Here is a 23,598-nt window from a genome sequence, read left to right on the forward strand (position 1 = left end):
TTGATAGGAGCTTCATAGACTCCCCCGCAACCCCTTCTAACTTACAAGCCTTCCATCGTAGAACTCCACCATGGCTTTATCTTTCTTCCCCATTGTCTTCCTTGGCACATCCTTCATTGGATCCAACCGACCAGATAGATGCTTGTGCATGCTGGGAGTCTTAGCACCTCTTGCCAGTGCGGCGTTCTTAGACTTACTTGGATAGTTCCACGTAAATGACTAGTTTCCTTACAAATAAAACATGAGATGAGAAAAGGCACCAGTTGTACAAGCACCACACCATCAGGAAGGCTATTTCCATGAAGTCTAAAATCTCGTGACCTCTATCTTAGAGGCTCTAAGATTTATTAAGGCCAAACTCCTTTGTTAGCACTGGCTCTTCTAGAGACAGTGCTTTAGGATCGAGTTGAGTGGGAGTTTTGTGACTATTCTTAGTTTCTTAGGAGTTTTTATTAGGAATTTCTAAAATTCTTAACCTCACTTTTAGATGGCTCTTGGCTTTTCACCTTTTAGCTTATGTGTGGTTGTTGGATTTTCAACTTTCAGCTTGTGTGTGCTTTTTACCCCCCTCCAACATGGCTACAAATCAATTCAGGGGCTCCACTCTCCCTCCATGCTTGAGCTCTCCCTAGAATAATTGCCTTAGGTTCCTCCAATTGCAAGTGTTAAAGTCACTTCAAGCTTTTTGGTCACTCATATAGGTCTCGCATGTTTGTTTGTGAGGAAGGTGCTAAAGCCGATTTGCCCGCTAACTGTTGAAGCCGTGCCTGGAAAAAAAAATTGCTATCCATAGCCATTTTCCAAAAAAGCAGGTTCACCTATTTTTAAAAAATTTGTTTTCCTAATGAAAGGGCTTTATGCCTGCTAACGGGTTTAATGCCTACTGGTGAAGAGATTGTTGTCTATTGGATCTGTTTAAAAAATAAAGCCAAAAAAACCCCCAGAAAGTTGACATTTACAGGTATCGTAAAACCTTCAAGAAAAAATAATGCCGATTTACCCTTCAGTTTTAAATTATAGTTTTTCTTTTTAAAAAGGCAGTGGCTTTGTAGTTAGTGTGAGAGCATGCAAATAAGTATAGAACCTTAGCAAAGCCTAATGGATCTTGTGAGTCCTCAAAGCATTTCTTTTTTATTATTTCTTACTAACAATCGGTAGTGTCTAAAGACCCGTAAAACCCATAAGTTGGAGCCAAGTGCTTTCATGCATACATGCACCCTTGTTCTAAAATGGAGGAATGGGGAGAACCTTTCCCAAAGAATTCACTAGCCTCACAACAGGCCCAGCTAGCATAACAAGCAAAGAAATTTTATGCACACTAGACAATGATGGAAAGTAAACTCATCCACACTAAAAGGACTCATCCACACTATAAGGACACGATCATGGAAAGTAAACTCATCCACACTAAAACACCAAGACCATCTCTTTGACAAAGAAGAAAGACTTTTTGACCAAACTCATTATGGAGAACTCAACAAAGCAGAAAAAGGGTATGCCCATGACAAGTCGCTTATGTTGGTTGTGGTCTCTAAACGGCCTTAGAGCGCATTTCCACAACATTATGTTTAACATCAGAGAGCTTTTAGCCTTGGAGATAGGACAAAGCATGGGAATGAGACAAACTCTATGAATTTCTTGTGACTCCAGCTAGATTGGAGTTGAAACTCGTTGTATTGTTTGGCTGCAACATCTCGAAAATTGGGCACAGATGTTCGAACATACATTTTAAGCTCATCAATAACTCCGGAACATTGAATTCGGTATCGTGAGAATGCCCTCTTAGAGGTTGTTCTCATGGACCGCCTACACTGGCTTCGCAAGGATGGTCTCGTCACATTATGGGGGTCGTCCCAGTGGCCATCTTATACTTATCCTGTTAGTTCTTAATAATCATTACCTTTACCCAGTGGGTCTTTTACTTATCCTGTTGGTCGCCCTCAAGAGCTGGGCTAGAAAGCTTTGTCAATCTTTGTAGATCCTTTCTATGGGGAGGTCCATCTAGATTGTCAAAAGTGAGGTGGTCATTCTACACTAAACCCAAAGGCAAGGGAGGTTTGGGTATAGTGGATATTGAACAAGCTACCCATAAGCTCTCAGTCTCCTAGATTGTCAAAGCTATTCTTAATCCCTTGAATATTGGGCTCAGCTTTTACTCAGAAATACTATCCATATTAGTCCTCTCAGAGCGCCTAAGTGGAAAATGTTTCCTCTTCTTTTTGCCCTTTGCTGCCTAGAATCATGCACCACAAAAGGGAGCCCTTTATGGAGGTCTCTTTGGTCTATGTTTGAGAAAATTAAGAGCTTTATTGTTTTCTCAAGTAAGGTACCTTTATGGATCTTGATTCTAGTTGGGTCTTGGTTGTTTTCAAAGATAAACCTTTGAATGATGAAGACCTCATTAGAGCCAGCCTCCTTTTCAAAAAGGGATTACAATGCTGGGGTCAGCTTTGGAACAAAGGAAATCTAAAGTGGAAAATATGGCATGAAATCCAAAGGGAATTCTCTCTTGTTAACAACAATCAGCAGGGCCTAGTTATGAACAGACTCGCCCCCTGGAAAGGGGAAATGCTATGGAAGGGTAAGTCTCAATTGGCCCACATGAAAGACTTTAGGTGGGTCATGGACAACTCTTTATTTTTTCCCATCCCTACGCCAAACTTCTACCATTGATGAGGTGTACAAAGAACTTAACAGACCCTGGAAGCTTGGCGATAGTGCGGCAACTTGGAAGAGTAGATTTGAGAATATTTGAACCAAGAGCATACTGCGGCAAAAGTATTCTCTCTTATGGATGATTCTTCACATGGTTGTGTGGAAAAATCCGAGGAGCCTAAGAATTGGGAAAGGGGACGGACTTTGCAAAAGATGCCCAGGGGTGAGAGAAGATATTTCCAATCTCTTTGTGGCTTGTCTTCATGCATGGAAAGTTTGGAAACTTGTTCACTTGGTTATGGAGGAACCCTTAAACTAGAAGGCTATTCTTTTAGGGGATTCAACTGAGGTCAAAAAGGATTTGTGGCACCCAACAAGAGCACATGCTGTCTGGTTTATCTGGATTACTCGAAACAATTTTCAGTTTAATAAAACTATTTTGTTTGCTAATATTTTCTTTGTTGAATGGTGGGACAGGAACAAAAGCGTTTTCACAAGGGAATCAAATTGTACAATGAAGCACACACTCCACTAAACATGGAGTTCAAGTTGCATGCCCTTAGCTATCTTGAAGACTCTCACACTATTGTGGGTAAAGGTGCCTATTCAAGCTGATCAACATGTCTCAACCAAAGGGATTCCTTTGAATGCTACTATTGCCCCAAATTCCTCGACTAAGGCTATAGGGAGCCCTCCCTCTACTAAACCTTTCTTCAGAGTCCCTTGTCTAAGATGACCCTCTACAAGATCTCCCCTCCTCATTGCTCATGGCCCTAGCTTCAAGGAGACAGATACTACTGTGGAGGAGACTGGTAAGTTTATTGTTGCTAATACCCCCAAATCTACTCTCAAGTCTACTGTGCATGATCTCTCCTCGGGAAAAGGAACATGCTACGGTGTTCCTAATGATAACAAGAAAGAACCTGCAGCTGACCAGAAAGTCAAGGATGGAGATGCCTGAAAGACAAATTCCTAAAGTCTTTTGTTTTAGATTCTAAATCTTGGTAACATTTCAGTTGTGAAGGACTTGGTTTTGGCAAATCTTTTATAGATTCCTATGATGTAAGAAGTTGTTATGTAAATAATGTACAACTTTTCTTTGTGCAAAAAAAAAAAACAAGAGCCATATTATGACCAAAATAAAGAGCAGCAGCATAATAAAAAATTGGAGCAAGCAATAGGCAACAACAAGATCACAACCAATGGAAAGTCTAGTAGAGTAGTGTGGAGGAGAGAGAGAGAGAGAGAGAGAGAGAGAGAGAGAGAGAGAGAGAGGGGGGGGGGAGAGAGGGAGAGAGACTTACGTTTTGCTTCTAACACTCTACCAAACCTAAGGAGCATGCAGATGAAATAATGTCATCTCCCTATAGAAATGTTTGCGCCCGCTCAGGCTCACAAGATACCTCAACCTACTGAGAACGCTATCTCAGTGTGATGAATTGGTGTTATCTTAACATGCTAAGCTAACCCTATTCGAACATGGGGGTGTGTACAACTATTTTGGGAAGTTTTTTCTCATATTTGGTTGGTCACACACACGCGCATGCGCACGCACAAACACACGCACATGTGAATGGTAGAGAGAGAGAGAGAGAGAGAGAGAGAGAGAGGGGGGGGGGGGGGGAGGGAGGGAGGGAGGGAGGGAGGGAGGGGGGGAGAGAGAGAGAGAGAGAGAGAGAGAGAGAGAGAGAGAGAGAGAGAAAGAGAGAGAGAGAGAGAGAGAGAGAGAGAGTAAAAGGGAGAGAGAGAGAGAGAGAGAGTAAAAGGGAACAGGGAGACAAAGGAGAGTGGAGAAGAGGAGAGAGAGTACATGTAAAATGAGAGAGCAAAGGAAGGGACATGGAGAGAGAGAGAGAGAGGCCAGAGTACACTCACCATTTTTGTGCAAGCTCACCAAAAGATGTTCACAAAAAAAAATCCCCCTTCTCCATCCAAACAACACACAACATGCCCCAAATTGCAATAATAATCCAGACTTCTAGACATATTGGGGGATATTCTCGCAAAAGTCTCTCCCCTCTCTAAATCCATTCTACTCCAAGTGCACCACTCGCATATACATCACTCTTATTTGCAGCCAAAGCCTTAGCAATTATCTTATAAGAGGATTTCAGTAGGATTATTGGCCACCAATGCCCAACCTTTAATTTGTTTTGGCTCTTAGGAAACACCTTGACTAGAGGTGCATCGACATCTTTGGATAAGTATGCCTTACTTACTATAGTATTTGCCATTACCACCAAATCCCATTCAATACATGTCCGAAGGCAAAAAAAAAAACTCAACATTTAAGCCATCAAGAACTGGGGATCTATCCTTCTCCATCACTAATAACACCTCCCACAATTCCTAAACAATGAAAGCCCTAACTAACCCTTGTTGTTGATCATCTAGTGCTGGCACTTTCACATGCTCCAATACATTTTCCTTCCATGAGACATTCGAGCCTCATGGCCTCCCGCAATGTTGCTCAATTTAATCTTAAAAACCTTTGCTATGTGCTAAAATTCAGTTACTAAGTTTCCCTAACCATCTTGCACTTTGTCCACCACTGTCTCTTTCATGCTTCCTCTTCACTATCTAGAATTTTAACTTGGATGGATAGCCCCACTTGACGATCATAGGTGCCTACTCAAAATCTGAGCTCTTACAAGTCACCAAGCCTAATTTCCTTCTATGTTTCCACCAAAATGATGGAGATGTTGAGATATCGAGCTCCACTCGCGATATGCCAGGGTGACTGTAGTGCATTTATGTCACCGACCTGTTAGCTGGAGATGCGGTTGGTACACCGCCCATGAATAATAGCTGGATGACAGCTATCCTTATCTACACTAGTTCGTGGCTCAGTTAGTATGCCACCTTAGTTAGTTGAGTTTGGTTTGAGACCCACATATAGGGTTCCTCTATTTCTTTGTACTTGAGTTCTTTTGGCTTTCACAACTAAGAAGAGGAAAATTGTTTTCAGCCTCCACCTTTGTGTGTATTCCCCCATTGTGCATGTGAGAAAGCCGCAAGTGAGACTCCTTCCCTCTCTCCCACAATCTTCACAGGAGACACATGGGTCTGTATACTACTAATCTTATAGTATCCCTTACCTTGAAAAGCACCCCATCCTCACATGCCTTTTAGGTTTTGTCTACCTAATACTAGTCTGTAGCCACACACAGCACTCCTCTAAAGGCAAGATCCCACGTGTCGTATGGGTCCCTAATACCAGAAGCACATTCTCTCCAGTTAACCTCAATTAGATCACAAAAAGCATTACTTTGAAGATGATCCTTTCCAAACTTAAAAGGGACATCAGGAGACCTTCCTACCCCAATTGGTAAAGAAAAGCTCCACAACAGTGGAAGATGATTCAAAATGCAGGTATGTAAAACTCATCTACCACCCATGGGGTCTTCCATCCACTACCACTCCTCGAAGGTACAAAACCTATCTATTCTCCCTGTTTCCTAGTTATTCCACAAAAAACCTCCTAACCCCTCAAAGATAAGCTCTATACAGTCCACCAAATCCCAATCTAAGCAAAGCTCACCTTGATCCCCAAACAACCCTCAACCCAAATGAGAATGATCCTCTGCACATTCAGTCATGGTCCAATCGCCACGGTCCAATCGCCACCTAGGATCCAACTGCACCTGGACATTTTTTGGCCTGCCCTTTGGTTAGAGCCTTACTAACGGTTCGAGTTTTGGAAAGCTAAAAATGGTGATTATATCTATTTGTTGGGGTGAGAATTTCCTATCGGTTGCTAGCAACTTTGGTAGGCTGGTATTTATGATTTTGGTACAAAGGTGATTGTTCCAAGTATGCTCCTTGTAAGAGGCTTTAATGCATGCATTTAAATAGTGACTTCATCCTCTCTCTCTCTCTCTCTCTCTCTCTCTCTCTCTCTCTCATTCATCTTGTTGACTTTTGGACCATTTGCATTTACTACTCTTTATACACTCTTTCCTTTTCATGCCTCCAATTTTATGCTCTCTCTTAAGCATTTCACTCACCCACAGCAGGCCTAATGAATGATAGATATATATCATTCACCTTGTTTTCATTTGAATCTTTTTTATTAGGCTAATTTTCATTTGAATCTTTATGATTGGGCTAAGTTGCACTTTTTGGCCTTGCTCTGGGTAGTAGCCTTAGCAATGATGCAATTTTGGGAAAGTCGAAATGAGGCATTTCTTGAACTTTTGGAAGTGCATTTTTCCTATTGGCTCTTCTTCATTGGACTTTAATGCAGACTTTAAAGTGGTTGACTTTCTCTCTCTATCACCTCTCTCTCTCTCTCTCTCTCTCTCTCTCTCTCTCTCTCTCGTTCCTTCTTTATCTCCTAAAGTCTTCTTACACAAGATCTCCACCTTTTCTCCCACACCCTCCCTTCTCTCTCTCTCTATCTCTCTCTCTCCTCCCCTGCCCCCCTTTATCTCCTCAAGTCTTCCTCCACACCATTTCCACTAGATTCCTTTTACTTTTTTGATCTTGGGCAGGCCTTATGATGATTGAATATCATTCACCTTGTTATTAATTTAACCCTTGCTAGCAATCAATCCTTTCTCTAGGACTGTTGGGCGCATAGACATTGACTGCATGGAACACAAAACTGGATACAGACACAAAAGTAGCAATAAAGGCCCCCTCCCTATCTCAACAGCCTTAGAGGGCATTCCCGCAACATTATGTTGAACGTCAGAGAGCTTTTTGCCTTGAAGATAGGAGAGAGCATGAGAATGAGACAAACTATATGAATTTCCTGTCACTCCAGCTAGATTGGAGTTGAAACTCATTGTATTGTTTGGCTGCAACGTCTCGAAAATTGTGCACACACGTTGGAACATACATTTTAAGCTCATCGATAAAACCGGAGCATTGAATTTTGTATTGTGAGAATGCCCTCTTAGAGGCCGTTCCCATGGAGCGCCTACACCGGCTTCACAAGATGGTCTCGTCATTATGGGGTTCGTGACTCGTCCCTATAATCACCTTCCAAAAATAGGATCGCTGTCTTCGGGCCACGGTTCTACCTAGGACCTTCTACAATTGTCTAGTGGTGATGTGGCCGACTCACCATCTTGCAGGCAGTCGAAACTACGCAGCAGTCCAACCCGACGTCGCCACCACTGGCATCCACCACATCCCCTACGTTGTGATCGGAACCTTACGAAGAGGGTGTCGCACCTTGGTTCTTGGCACAATGGGGATGGCCTCTTACTTGTCAAATGGTGAGAAGGCTGCATGCTCCCACCCAAATGGGTGGGAGCATCCATTTGGGAAGAGAACTCAACTTGGCTTTGCATGTTGGACATCATCCATTTGAGCTTGTATATGACCAATGTTGACGTAAACGGGATCATTTGAGCTTGTATACAAGCTCAACATTCAAATAACATAAACGGGACCAAATACAAGCTCGCCTCCGCTATGTTGCGCTATTTTTCGATTGGGCTGCTTCGCCTATTCTAGCAGTTATCGGTCGCAAGGCAGCATGGCGAGAATGATTTTTAGGCTGATTCTATAGCTAAAGGGGAGCATTTAGAAACCCCCGCGTGATGTGCAGAATAGGTTGGGTTTGTAAGTTCTGCTTTCATTAAATGCCAACATGTGTAGCAAATGGGATTTGTAGCAAGCATCTATTTTTTCAAGCCTTAGCATGAACCTCCGCGTGATGTGCATAACAGGTTGGGTTTGTAAGTTCTGCTTTCATTAAATGCCAACATGTGTAGCAAATGGGATAAATGCTCCCTTTTAGCTATAGAATTAGCCCAAAAATCATTCTCGCCATGCTGCCTTGCGATCGGTAACTGCTAGAATGGGCGAAGCAGCCCAATCGAAAAACAACGAAACACAGCGGAGGCGAGCTTTGTCCGCATAAGAGGCCTTTCACCTGGTGAGACACTCGAAGTATCAACCGCTGTGAGACGTCAGCCTAGAGTAGACACATGGGTAGACGAAATTGTAGACAACTACGCTGACGATACCACTAACCAGAGAGTCTAGACAAATGTGAATATATTATTAAATTACAGTCATAGACACCAATAATGGTCCTGTGGCCCAATGGATAAGGCGCCGGTCTACGGAACCGGAGATTCTGGGTTCGATCCCCAGCAGGATCGTTTTGGTAATAGCCAAAAGATGACAGAATGAGATATATTTTCCTTCTCATTTTGCCCGTGTCCATTGGCTTTACATAAATCACATGATACTACCTTACACTTTGCGTGTGTCCCGTTTACGTCAACATTGGTCTTGTACAAGCTCAAATGGATAATAGATCTCAAATCGAAAGAGAACTCGGGGCGCTGCCTGGAAGGTGCAGTAGCGTCCTGAATGTCTTGGCTCATACCGAGTTTAGGCTTCAGCCCCTCTTTGTCATCTTTTGATCGAGCTTGAGCGAGTGATTAAAAGCATCAAGACATGCAATAAAAGTCTGCTTGAACCCAAATGCAAGACTAGCTGGGAGTTCCCGGGAGAACGCTTGATTTTGCAAGTCTTCCATCTAACATACGAAGGGCGAATCCGCAATGGGTACATGGCTATACTGAACGAGGAACAAGTGTATGATATCGAGAGAGAGAGAGAGAGAGCTATTCCAAACTAGAAAAATGGATCTCGAGTTCCAAGTACACATTATTGTTGATTAGTTATGGCGTCACACTTTAGGCCGCCCCTCTGTAGTCATTCCTTCGCCGTGGGCAGAGATGGAGATGCTGTCCACAAGAGGTTCCCTCAGCTGAAGGAGGTTCAGGAAACTCATATTCCTATGGAGGAACGTTTAAGTAAGCTTCCTGTGTTTAAGATAAACAAATTGATACATTTGGACGTGAAGCGTGGGAGGATGGTCGATGCTCGCCATCTGTTTGACAGCATGCCGACGCGCACTGTGGTGTCATGGACCATCATGATACTCGGGTATGCCAAGGAAGCAAAGGGTGCACAGGCTTTGGAATTGTATGCACGGATGCACCAAGAAGGTGCCCAACCGAATGATCGAACCTTTGTTGGTGCATTGAAGGCTTGCAGTAGCCTTGCAGCACTGGAAGAGGGGAAGCAAATTGACGGGAATTCTGTGAAAATAGGGTGCCTGGCAAAAGGAAGAGCCATTCACTCCCAAGTAGTCAACGGTGGATTCGAGTCAGATGTATTCGTGGGAACCACGTTGGTCGATATGTACGCAAATTCTGGGTGCATGGAGGATGCGTGGCATATCTTTGATGCACTGACCCATCGTAATGTAGCTACGTGGAATACCATGATCCTGGGGTATGCTGAGCATGAAGCAAATGTGCTGGCTCTGGAACTGTATGTACAGATTCACCAAGAAGGTCTCAGACCCAATGATCGAACCTTTATTGCAGCATTGAAGGCTTGCAGTAGCCTGACAGCACTGGAACTGGGGAACGGAAATTATCTGAACATAGGGTCTCTTGTGAAAGGTAGAGCCATCCATTCCCAAGTACTAAAAAGTGGTTTTGAGTTGGATGTATTTGTAGGAACCAGCTTGGTGAATATGTACGTGAAATGCGGGAGCATGGAAGATGCACATTGTGTCTTTGCGGCTTTGCCTCATCGTAATGTGGTTACATGGAATACCATGATCCTAGGGTACGCCGAGCGAGAAGAAAATGTGCTGGCTTTGGAAGTGTATGTGCAGATGCAGGAGGGAGCCTATCAACCCGATGATCGAACCTTTGTTGGAGCATTGAAGGCTTGCAGTAGCCTAGCAGAAGGGGAAGAAGTGACGCAAGTTGGCGAGCCAACTGCAAAACTAGGGTGCCTCATGAACGGTAGAGCCATCCACTCTCAAGTAATACACAGTGGTTTTGAGTCAGATTTATTCATTGGAAACACCTTGGTGAATATGTATGCAAAATGTGGGAGCATGGAGGATGCACTGCGTGTCTTTCATGATTTGCCTCACCGTAATGTCGTTTCATGGACTAACATGATTTTGGGGTACGCTGACCAAGAAGACAGTGAAGAGGCTTTCAGACTTTATGCACAAATGCAAGAGCAGGGTCTGTCACCAAACAATGTTACCTTCGTCGCCATCCTGAAAGCATGTGGTAACACAGCAGCTCTGGAAACCGGAAAGGAACTGCATCTTCAAATTAGTATGGTTGGTTTCGAGACTATTGCAAGTGTAGCAAATAGTCTTATTGTTATGTATGCTAAATGTGGGAGCATGGATGATGCCCAACAGTTGTTCGATGCATTGCCTGCAAGGGATCTTGCTGCATGGAATGCATTAATTGCAGGATATGGCCGCCGAGGAGAAAGTGATCTTGTGTTCCATTTGTTTGAGACAATGAGGCAGGAAGGCGTACAGCCAACAGGGTTCACATTACTTAGCATTCTCATTGTTTGCACTCATGTAGGTCTGGTGGATAATGGCCAGGAGTACTTCAAGTTTATGAGCAAACGGTATGGCATTATCCCAAGTATGGAACACTATACTTGCATGGTTGATCTCCTTGGCCGTGCAGGCCAAGTGGATGAGGCAGTGGCAATGGCCACGACAATGCCTTTTCAACCTGATGTTGTTGTATGGTTTTCCATATTGAATGCATGTCAAAAGTGGAAGAATGTGGAGGTTGGGAGGCATGCATTTACAAATGTTGTGAGATTAGATGAAAAATTTGCTGCAGCGTATGTCGTGATGGCAAACATATATGCTGGTGCCCAGATGTGGGAGCATCATGATAAGATCCAGGTAATGAGAAAAACTGCTCGAACATAGAGCGGCCAGGACTGAGCTGGTGGAATAGTGGACAACATTTGTGATATTTATGGTGGAGGATAGGGACCCCCAATCCAAAGATGCATTAATGCCCACTTGCGAGCCTTCAAATGAGGTAGACATTGGGCAGAAAGATTTGGCATTGCATCTAAGGGGCACGTTCCCACCTGTGAGCCCCCACATGAAGAGCATGAGAAGGGAAAGAGGGGAAGCCACGTGGGCAGAAGAGAGTGCTGCCACAGAGGCAGATCTGAGAGAAAAGAAGGGGTATCTATGCAAGGAAGGCTGCCACATGGGCAGCACATAAGAAGCAGCCAACGGGGCTGCAGTGTAGCAGCTGTATGCTGCAGGTGTGGCAGCCAGGTGGGCAGCTATGTATGCTGCCACATGGCTGGAGCCCAGGCCAGCCACATGGGCTGGTGGGTGTTGGCTGTGGGCTGGAGAGCCCTGCAAATAGGCTGAACAGAGGCCTTTCGTAGGGACTCGAGCTGGTCAGCAGAAGGCCCTGACAATGCAGTTGGATAGGGCAGAAAAGGGGTCAGCTGCCCAATGGAGTCGGAAGGGCATGCAGATCGGCCTTTCAGTCAGTGATTCTGGGGGGTTGAGGCTGCCTTGCCCTAGTGGATCCAAGAGGCGTCCTGCAGCCCACTGAAGCTCAAGGAGAAGAGCACGGAGGCTGCCAGACTTCCAAGGTGCCAGGAGGAGGTGGAAAACAGCAGACTGGTCCAAATCAAGGTGGCACCCTGCTGCTTGGTGGTGTGCACCGAGATTGCCATACATTGCCTGGCTGTCTTATTATAATTGAGACCTTTTTGCATTTGTTTTGGTTGCACATTATATCCATCATTTATATCCCCTCTAAATGTGAAACAAGGACTCTTAAAACAACCAATAACTTCCTTTCCATCTTATTCGTTACCAGCCTCTTGCCTGTATCTGGGTATATATATCCAATGTCTTTGATATGTATGATAGGTGTGATGGATATACCCATATGGTGTCCTCCTCTTGCGAGTCTCCATGTTGCCTCTAACCTGGACCTCATTTGCATGTTAAGGATGTGTGTGAGGGATCAAGGAGTGTGATTGTATTCGTTTTCCAGTATAGTGCCGAGGTTCCAACCGTAGCTTCTGTGATTTTCCAGACCTTCATTGTTGGAGAGAGAGAGAAACAGAGTGCAGCACGCATCATAGTCTTGCATAGTTCTGCAGATTCAAGTCTGAAGCCCTTTTCAAGACCTGCACCTTGAGGAGTTCTTCAACAGGCATAGTTCCGAGAAGATGTTCATTTTTGGCGTACTCCCATTTCCAAGATAAGGATGTTTCTCGAGATCTAGCAATTCTCAATTGGCAAACAATTTCTCTGTCTTCTATTTCCGTTTCAGAGGAAAGCAGTGGTTATCTTTTCATCAAGCTTCGACCTTCAACACCGATTATATTCTGTGACATTTGAAGCTATCCGTAGCTGGGCTACATTTTAGGCAGTAACACACGGCCTCAAAGTCCTTCAATGACACCATAGAAAGTATTTTTCAAGCTTCTGTTGTCCCTCCGTGCATAGTTATACAGAGGCTCAGCAGATCTCTGCTCCTCTGCTGCAGAGGATTTCTGGTTAGTATTCTCTCTTTCAGATCTGTACAGCTCTCCCGGTTAGTACATTTCCACTGTTGGTGGGCATGTCGACTGTGCATCTCCATTCCATCGTTCAAGTATTAGTGATCAAGTTCTGTTGCTTTCTTGGTTTCGTTCTGTGTCATTCTTTCGGTAGTCTTTCAGTGTCTCAGTCGCAGCCACAGCTTAAAGTGCTGATTCACTCCATAGCTCCATACATGAGATTTGGTTCTGGTCCGCTCGAAGGCAAATTTTGGCGAAGATTCGGACCCCCGCACTTTATTCCATTCCAGCACAGCTCTGACGCAGCTTTCGGCCACATCATCAAGGCTTTGTCACAAGTACACCATCAAGGCCAGATTCCAGATCCATCATCAATTCAGATCCTCTGTTGTCATGTCAGTAATCCGGATTCTCGGTCCCAGATCCAATTCTGGCAGGCAAATCGCATTCTGGTCCATTCATGATTTTGGATCCCGGCATAGCTCGTAGATCTTGATTGACCTCAGCTCAATTCTGGGTAGTTGTCATTCCGGATCCCGGTCCCATTCCCGATCTTGTTTTCGTAAGCTCTTGTATCCTGCTTTCTATGATACATAGAAGGTCCAATCCGACGTTATATGCAGACCTGCTCATTCCCGATCCAGCGGAGTCCTTGGTACAGATTCAGAGTGACAACTTATGTATTCTGAGGTACATTCCCAGATTTTTGGTTGCCACATCTAAATGCATTTCCCAAATTTGCAGTTTTTGCAACGTTCTTGTTTGGACGTACACGGGACCAAGTGATGATTAATTAACGGTGGGGAGTCGTCGCGGGGATCGGACGGTCGCGTCGATTTGGCTGTCCGGCAGGTTTTTAAATGCTATATACTGTTGAAAACCAGTGATTCTCAACGAACCGCAGGATAATAGGCTAGTGGTTAGATCTTGCCCTCTAATGTAGAAAGTCGCGGGTTGAATACCTAGTTGTGAGTAATTAATTAGGAAGTCAGATGATTAAAAGTTTTAAAGCCCCCCTTAAAAGCTCAACCGCTCAAAATTTCCGACATCTACGGGTCATTGATTAGGGAATCTCCTAGGTCTTGAGAGGCTCTCTGTTCGAGCCCAGCCTTTTCTTTGTGGGAGTGTGCCATCCATAGTTTAAGGTAATTTGCGACAGACTGTTAGTCTATCGCGGCACTGGGTATTTAAAGTAGATCTAACGCTCTTCATCTAACAGTCCATAAATGGCACACAAGGTGAGCCATTGGATCAACTTTGAATATAATAGTTCATAAATGGCAAACCACTAGATCAACTTTAAATCTAACACAAGCCACTAGATCAACATTAATCTTCTAACCACGAGTGACCCCTCCCTCAGGCATTCCACGCGCACGAATAATCTGGTGTCTGGGATTCTAGGTTGAAAAGTGCTCGGAATTCGGCTTGTGGCCGGCGTGGGGGAATAATCCACAAGCTGGCGTGCGGGAATAATCCGGAGTCAGGGATTTAGGGTTAGAAAGGGGGCTCGGAATTCGGCTTGCGGTTGCATTGGCCACTCACCGGACGATTCCCCTATACGTCCATTCTCGATTCCAAGCTTCAATTCCACATCGGCACACTCATACCTTGATCCACATCATCGTACCTAGAGCTTCCATTTTAGATCCCATATTACATCTTGGATTCCATGTCATCAATGTCACACTAGTGCCACATCAGTAAATTCCACACTTGGTGCCATGTTAGCATGGCCGTTGAACAATTTCTGGTGCAATTCCGTTCTATTGACCAAGTGTAGTTTCAATTTTCAGTCCTTTGATCCAATGGTCACAATTTCATGATTCCTAACACACAATGTGCGTGCTTGCGCGCACGTGTGCATGTGTGCATGTGTAATCCTACCTATCCACTGTTACTCTTGCCAACAAGTTCATTCATGTTCTTTCGTAGTACGCAAGGAGAGTGAATAATAGTCCATCCTAAGGCGTAGAAAGGGACTAGTTGCCCTAAAATTCCAAAAAATATATAAAAACAAGTGTACCTACCAATCCTTTTGTTGACCCTTGTCGTATCTATTCATGATCCAAAGAATCGTTTCGTAATGAGCTTCATGATAGTCCTCTTAGAGTATCCCCTTCTTTGGTTGATAATCCAAGTATTTAAACAAGATGAATGTAGATTCAATAGGCCTGTCAATCACAAAATTGAATGCAAGGCACTCCAAATGCAAGAACTCCAGCATGAAGTAGAATGCTAGTGCCCAAAAGATTGGAGGAATTTTTGAAGGTGCATCACAAAAGGTGCGGGCATCAAGGTAGGGATTAGGGGGATGCTTGAGAGACAGAGAGAGAGAGAGAGAGAGAGAGAGAGAGAGAAGAGAAGAAAATTAGGCAAAATAAGTGGTAATGAAAATATTAAGTTGAGCATCATTATAACATATATGGTTGGATACTTAAAAATGGAATCTCATAATAGATCTTGCAAAATACAATTGTGGACAATTAGAATGTGAACATCTAGAGAAGCACGATCACACAAATTATAGCCATTAAGCTTTCATATCTACTTGTAAAAGATATTTTGACCTTATTTTGAATGCTCAAAGGCCCAATTGATAGCCAAGAAGTGTTCCAACTCAAAGAGTCGACCTAATCTTGGCAAAAAGAGAGCAAGCCACACTCAAACCAATAGTCTTAATGCACGGCTGATAAACGACTTTAAATCCTCTAGACAATGGGCTACCCATAGAAGGTAGCTTAGACAATGGACTGCCCATCGAAGGTATAAGAGCACAAAAGTCTAGTTGAGTGCATGTCTCACTATCGAACCGATGCATGGTTTTCGGAATGCTCTTGAAATGGCACAAATGTTCATAGACTCAAAAGTCCTAGCAAAAATAGTTTGTGGTTTGAGAATTCAAGCTAGAGTTACTCAATCTCCTTGTCCTTTAAAACTATCCAAAATCTTGCAAAGGTGTCTTGAGCCTCAATCAAAAAATGAACAATTATCACTGTAATTTTTTGCATTTGATGCTGGGTACTTTATATGAGTATTGTAGTCCAAATATAATTTTGTATATCTAGATTACGCCTCACTAATAGGTCACCTTTAGTTGTTATGTGTACAATGTCTTGTACCTTGAATTTTGTTAGATTTGGAGTACCTAAGCAAATATCAGATTTGTAGAGCAAATTGTAGACTCGCATTATGGTGTGTATAAGCTTGTGTTTCTTGTAGATGGCACAAAAAAGGCTTCTGCCTTCTATGTGCTCGAAAGGTACTAATTTGATTGATAATAGCATCCTTGAATACAATTTTCATGCTATAATATAATAATTGATGCAAGGAAGCATCACTGACAAATACATTGTGTAGCTTTAATCAAAAGCAAGAAGCTATTAGACACAAGATGAAGTTTGGATTATCTAAATGGATGGATCTAAACCAATTTGAAACAAAGTAGCCTTTGAAAATCAATATCAAATTTGTGAGGCTAGCTAGTATTGGATCTACCTAGATCCAATAGGAATGCTCAATGGCTAGCTATTGTGACATTTCTCCTCATTGGCGATACTCTTTCTTGCTATACATTCGTCATGTTTATACCCATGAGTAGGCAGTATGCATGCCGAAGCACTAGAGGTATGTCACAAATGAGAGACAATTGAAGAATGATTTGGGATTAGTATGATAGTTATCAATGATGTTAGGACAAGGAAGTGACAAGGAACACTATTCAACAATGGGAAGTGTGATGCCTGTCATGGATCAAATTCATGATTTTTATGGGCTAATCCCTTTTTCTTTTCTTCTTCAAGGAAGGAAAAAGAATTTGTCAAATTGAAAGTTCCAAGCATGAAAGAAGGCAACAAAATAAAGAAAGAAAGCAAATAAGAAAGGAAGAAACTAAGCAAGGAATCTAGCTGCTAGCAAGAAAGAAGGACACACTCTTATGAGCCAATAACGATACAAGTGACCGAACAATCCTTTAGCCAAAAAAAGCTACATAAATAACTAATGATTTTTAATCATGGGGTTACTTTGTGTAATTGTTTGTAGTTTTTTCAAGTCCTTTCAAACAATATTGTTAAGGTAGAATGAGTTGCTTATTGTTCCATGCTTATATGAATGGTCTCATGCACATTGATATTTGACATAATGGATTTTGATATTGAGATATTGCATGCATACACTGATGCATAAAGCAACACACATGCATGCACAAGCATGAACATTGCAAGCATGCATGTGCCTACACACACGTGCATGGACATGCGTGCATGCATCCATACACACATGCATGTACGTGCACATGCACACAAAATAATTCCATAGTGTCTATACAAAGCAGACATCTATGCATTTATCCATCAAGTATAACACAATTTTATAACATGTATTGGTGATTATTTTGATTGGCTTTCCCCCCCATTTTTTCCTTGTAAAAGGCTTGCAAGAGCCATGATGAGTACCCTTCATTCAGCAAGATTGTACTCCATAGCACCTACACCTACCATGGTGGAGTAAGGTGGACCACATTTAGCCATGAAAGAAAGAGGGTAAGGGAGAGAGTGCTTATGGTGGTTGCCGAAACGGTCAACTGAATATCTAGTGTATTGGGGTAAGGTTCAACCACACCTGCAAGCCAACAAACCTGAAAAAGATTATGTGAGATAATGAGATCTCCAAGTGTTTACTTTTGCAATTTTGGAATCCCAATGCAACTTGCCTTTATATTCATGTGAGGTGCCAATTGTATTGGAGAATTGTACAATGCGTATCTATGCTTTGGGGCCTTTTCTTTGAAAACTTGTATGGAGATGTGAATTAGATGTGTGGGTACTAGAAGCACAACAAGAGAATCAGCTTCAAGTAGGAGGCAAGCTACTACAAATGTAGCTGGTAACAAAAGGGCCTCACTCGATACTGTGCACAATGTGGTTGATAAGACTATGGTTGGAGCTATTGGCGCTAATGCAAGTCAAAATGAATATTCACAACTACAAGTGGATGCAACATCCTCCCCGCATAATGCTCATGAGAATTGGTACAACCAGAGCCTTTATTGAAGCTTCTCAAGAAGCACAAAGGAGAATAGAAAATAGTGGGTGTGAAAAGATAAGCCTAGAATGGGAGTTTGCAATCAATGTGCATGACAATGGTCAATGAAAATCCAAAGTTTTCCATGCAGAAAAGTAGTGTGTATTTATTGCTTTATATCATGTCATACATCAAAAATATAGGACCAAAACTATCTGTTGTGGCTAAAAGAGCCCTTACATCCTAAAGAACAACAAAAGTATAAACTCCTAAAGAAGTAAAGAGTGACATTTCAAGGATGAAATGAAAAGCTGGAGGTTTCTTCCTTGAAATCTGAGGTAGCAATAGCAGAGGTGTCTGAAGAGTGTCCCTGGGAAACAATAGTGTTAGTAGAATGTCCATGAGCAGCATAAAGGCCCTGGAGAGGGTCAATAGACATAGATGACAAAAGGGCCAGAACCATGGATAGGGTCACCTACTTGTCTTTGTGAATAAATCAATTGCACTCTACCACAATCCAAGGGCAAGCATAGTTGCTCAACAATTGAGAGAGAAACTAGAGTCAAGTTGAAAAATACAAAAAAAATTAATTTGGCAATTTATAAGCAATTAGTCTAACATCATATCTACCATTGTTCCAACACAAGCTCAAACTCCAAGCATACATGCTCCCATAAGTAATGAGGCTACTCAATTCCATTTTAGTGGTATTGGTGCAAGCACACCTAAATTAAGAAATCAAGAAATACTGGCATCTACATTTCAATGGTGTTGGTGCAAGCTCATGTCGATAATTGGGGACACCAGAAACACTTTCATCTACACTGTGTAGAACTAGAGTTGCTAGTGGGAGTGCAAATCATAGCATGAGGCAACCATTAATCATAAAGACTATGAGATTCAAGACCTTCACATGGTTGAATATATTTTTGGCTGATTGATTTCGTGTTTTGGTTATCCACCGAGTATGGTCCTAATGTTGACATGCAAAATGCATGAGATTTCATTGTGATATAGTGCAAGTTTCAAACCGCCTACTTATAATACCTTGCAGACAACTATACTAGACAAAGCATACATTGAGCACAAAGATCACACCAAAAATATTATTGCATAACACAAGATGTTCTAGAGAAAGTGATGGAAGAAATATCATTTTCCGCTGCATAGTGTTAGGTATCTCTTTGATTCAGAGTACCTAAAATGGTTGCTAGATTCATGAATGATTTCCATAAGGTGGATTGATCATACTATCCCCACAAGACCGTGCATTCACTAGGTGTTATAATGAGCTAGCCAAGTATTGAATACAAGGAGGGTTTATTTGCATCTATTAATGTACAAGCAGTAGCCAAAACTACAAATGCACAAAAACCATAGATGATCAATCGTGCTAGTTGTAAATTCCTATGTCCACTTGCCATGAGGATTTTGGCACAACATGATCTAACTCAGGTGCTGAAAGGGAATTACATCAACTATAGGTGCATCCATAGTACTATGAGAAACATACTCCTAGAAGATCGAGCTAAGAAGCTTGTATATATTTATTGTGGTCATAAAATGTTAGCTATCTTAGGAGATGTGAGATATGAGGTACAAGCTCCAAAATGAACATATGATGTTGCTTTGGATCCCACCCTTGTGGAGAGGTTCCTCCATCATTGAAATGGCCATTGCAATCCAAACAAATGAGCATAATTGTGAGGTGATTCAAAAACGATAGGTCTGAAACGGGTTTAATGGGTTTTGTAAATTGTATGAGATGTGTTTCATTAAACTGTGAAAATATGCACATTTATACCTAGCTTACGCATCATGTCATCATGGATGTTTTTATCAAAGGTATATATATATATTAATATAAAATCTTGGCGAAAGTTTATCGAGCTATTTTTTTTAGTTTCACAATATTGATAGCATATAGCTCAATTTTGTATATTTTCTTCGAATTTTGAAGTAAAATATGTAAATCTTGGTGAAACTTCCCATTTTTCACTTAAAAGTATCAAATCTTGGGGAATGTTTCAAACATTTTTTTTAAAGGGCATACAAACTTTCGACACCAATATAAAAGGTTCTCTTCTTTATGAAACTAACATGAAAAAATCATCCCTACATGTCATATACAAAAATATGCAAATAAAGATAGTGACTGCATACATGAATAAAGTATTGGTCATAGATGAGTAGAGTTTTGCACGATTACACCGCTACAACTAGCCAGTGTGGTAGCAAAAGTCAAGTGATTGCGTATGACGCACAAGAGTCATCAACGATATCCCAAGGCCTCCATGAAAACAAACAATAACTCTAAAAACATCAAACTATAAATGAAATCCAAATCTCCCCTGTCCTATTATCTACAAGCGACAAATAAAAAGTGAAGCTTCATCATCATCCTTCTCCTCACCTGCATCCATGCCCTCAATGGCCTCTTCCTCGTTGCTACTAGCACTTCTAGGAGACTCCTAATATGCATCTTCATTTGGCTTATTTTTGCACTACTTTCTTAGCAAGCGAACCTAGGGAAAAGTAACTTCATTTGAAATGGGTGTCAAACATATGAGACATTGCCACATTTTGTATGAGTTACTTAAACCCAAGCCCCCAAGTGCCATGATTCCACAAATAGTGCAACTCAATGAGAAGGTCGCCTAGGTCATCGAGGAAGCAACACAAGAACCGACCCTTAGAAAGGGGGTAGTTACACAAGAACCTTACTCCAAGCCCATGCCCATGCCATCAAAGGACATCTTACTCCCGAGAGCACCCATAGTTCTACCCGGACATAACCCGCCTACTATAGCAAGGGTCGTGGTACCATAAGAACCTGTTAACGCATCGATTACAGCCACACAAGAACCTATTTCCACACCTGTTTTCGCACTAGTTATAGCCACACAAGAACCTATGTATCCTACCTCAAGGGAGTTCCATCTGAGTGAACGCCGCCGCGCTAATATACCCCTGACAACCAGGATGAGGCACAAACTCAACACGTGCTCTACTTGGTTGATGTCACGTTATTCGGCCGCTCGACATTCGTCTCCATTGCATCCCACATAAGCATCAAGTCCAGGTCTAGGTGAGTCTGTACGGTAGGCATATCACCACCATGCACCAATAGCTCACAAGTCCCTAGTATGCCAATGCACCCACTCACACGGTCAACAGCATTAGGTGAATATGGCTAGTACATCTCTTGTGCATTATCTTCATGTTTTACATTCTTGCATGCTGACCTCACAAGTCCACGTGATGTCTAGTCCATTCACCTCATGTTTCCCTTTGCACTACACCCTTGACATCCACCACCCCCCTTTTTCCCCTTTTTTCCTTTTGCCCTATTTCCCTTGTCCCTTGCTCTTTTCTCTCTCTCTCTCTCTCTCTCCCCCCCCCCATTCTTCCTTCCCCACAACCCTCCTTATCTCTCTCTCAAATTTTGACAATTGCTATCCCAGTGGCCGTTGCCTTCCTATTATCCCGCCGGCTGTTGCCTTCCTGCTATTCCATCGGCCATTGCCTTCCTACCATCCCACTGACCATTGCCTTTTTGCCATCTCGCCTGTCGTTGCCTTCCTGCCATTCCCACAGCCCGTTGCCCTAGCTTCTATCCTGTCAACCCGTTGCCTTCTTGGGATTCCACCGACCATTGCCATAGTTCCCATTCCACCAACCATCGCTTTAGCTCCTATCCCCACGACTTGTCACCTTACGCCATCCCCCCGATCGTAGGGATACCAAAAACTATAAAAGGACCTCCTATTCCCCCGGGTTGTTGCCTTAGCAAAAACAGTGAAACTCTGTCGAATTTCTACCAGACTTCCCCCAACCTTTTGCCCTCTTCTAGCTTGCATTCTAGCCCCCAGTTAATGTCCTCAGCCTCCTCCTCTTCCATTGATTCTCTTCTCATGCAACTTCCCTCCTTTCCCATGGATCCTAAGAATGAATTTTTCAAATTCGAGATAGAGCTTGGCCTCCATCACCCAATTCCACGGCTCACTGGCCCCTCCGAATCCCAGAGTATGCCCTCAGGGACCATTTGAATGCCCTCCAAAATTCTAGTAGAGGACCTACAAGCGGAGGAAGAGATCTCAACTCAGCAGGCCACTTAGGATCTACCAACAACAAAACTAGCGCCACTCCCTCCAAGTCATCTAAAAAGTGATTTCCAGCCCCAACGCAAGGAGAATACAAGATTGTGTGGTCCCAGATGCACTCGCCACTTGGAGAAGCCTGGCTGCAGCAACTCAACGGATGCGCCATCCACTCCCAATATGCCTACAAGGGACACGACTACACCCTCCACTGCCACAATGCAGCTACATATCAAGCACTCAACGATCCGGAGGTTCAAGCCTCTCTAGCAATGACAGGTCTTGGATTCATGGCGAACTGCCTCCCCTATCACACTTGGACATGAAGCTATTGGGCGAATTCCTCCAGGCCTACAACTCCAACACCAACATCGGCATCCTGCGTGTCGCGACAAGCAACCCCTACTTCTACCACCTCAATGTGGATGTGGTGTGAGCCGCCTTCGGCTTCCCAGTCATTGTCGACAAGTACGCGTAGAAGAAAATGATGCCCAAGGCCCTCGGCTAGATCTGCATATATGATCGAAAAAAGAGCAAGGGGTGCATCCACTTCTCTGAAATTATCAAGCTAGAGTTGAAGAAATCCGCACATGCACTCCAGTGGTTGTTGACCCAGGTTGAGCATACGGATCACCACCAATCCAATGTGCCCAACATTCTGGCAAGATTGACAGCCCTCTAGGTCACCAATTGGGTAGACTATTTCTATACCCAGATTCAGGAGGACCTCAAGATGCACGGCGAAGTCCTCGGCAACCCTATGCTCTACATGTCAGTACTCTACCATATGCTACAGCAGCAACAACTGCCAATTGGATATGGGATGGTTGACAAAGCCACCATAAAACCCATGCCAGCCCCGATGAGGAGGAGACAGAGGTCATACCAAAGCGATCAAGGACAGAGCTGAGTGCCACCCCTGCTAAGCGCCTCGCTCAGCCACCCCTCCACAATCAGCTGCTCGCCCAGTATGAAGACCGATGGGTGCAAGAAATCCTACACAGATAGCACCGAATGGAGCACTCTGATCCACACTCCAAGGGCAAGGCCGCACCCCAAGACCCCATCCACGTCGATGACCTCCCTGGGGATGACACTATCCACATTGGCCTCCACCCCAGAGCCCAAGACACTCAGGCCACCCCCTTTGCACCCCAAGTCTCGGCCTCAGCTATTGCCCACCCTCAAGAGACCACCTCCTTTGTCACCGGCTCCTTCTCGTCCCTATAGGCACGGCTCGCCGAATCCCTTCAATTTTGTAGTGCACCCCAGTATCAGACTGCGAGTAGTTACAGCACCATGTCAGCAAAGCAGCTCTCCCACACCGATCAGATGGAGCTCCAACTACTTGATGCGATGGCCCAGCTCCCACAGTTGGCATGAATGATTCTGCAAAGGCAACATGAACATGCCTTCTAGCTCTCCTCTACTCTTCTCCAGGCACAACTCTTTGCGTGCGATA

General features: G+C 43.3%; 1 protein-coding gene and 1 non-coding gene across 2 annotated transcripts; both read left to right on the forward strand.

The window, feature by feature from the left end:
* The first annotated feature begins 8,701 nt into the window (after window positions 1-8,701).
* TRNAR-ACG (transfer RNA arginine (anticodon ACG)) lies at window positions 8,702-8,774 on the forward strand. The gene has a single exon. It is a non-coding gene; the product is annotated as a tRNA-Arg (tRNA).
* A 530-nt stretch (window positions 8,775-9,304) lies between these two features.
* Window positions 9,305-11,398, forward strand: LOC147900862 (pentatricopeptide repeat-containing protein At3g16610-like). Its single transcript, XM_087376385.1, has one exon. It carries the CDS (start codon window positions 9,305-9,307, stop codon window positions 11,396-11,398), a length of 2,094 nt encoding a protein of 697 aa, XP_087232511.1.
* The last annotated feature ends 12,200 nt before the right edge of the window (window positions 11,399-23,598 follow it).

Source organism: Dipteris shenzhenensis, chromosome 6 (genome assembly GCF_047967505.1).
Source record: "Dipteris shenzhenensis isolate YYH24624 ecotype China chromosome 6, Dip_SZ_1.0, whole genome shotgun sequence".
NCBI classification, from domain to species: Eukaryota; Viridiplantae; Streptophyta; class Polypodiopsida; order Gleicheniales; family Dipteridaceae; genus Dipteris; species Dipteris shenzhenensis.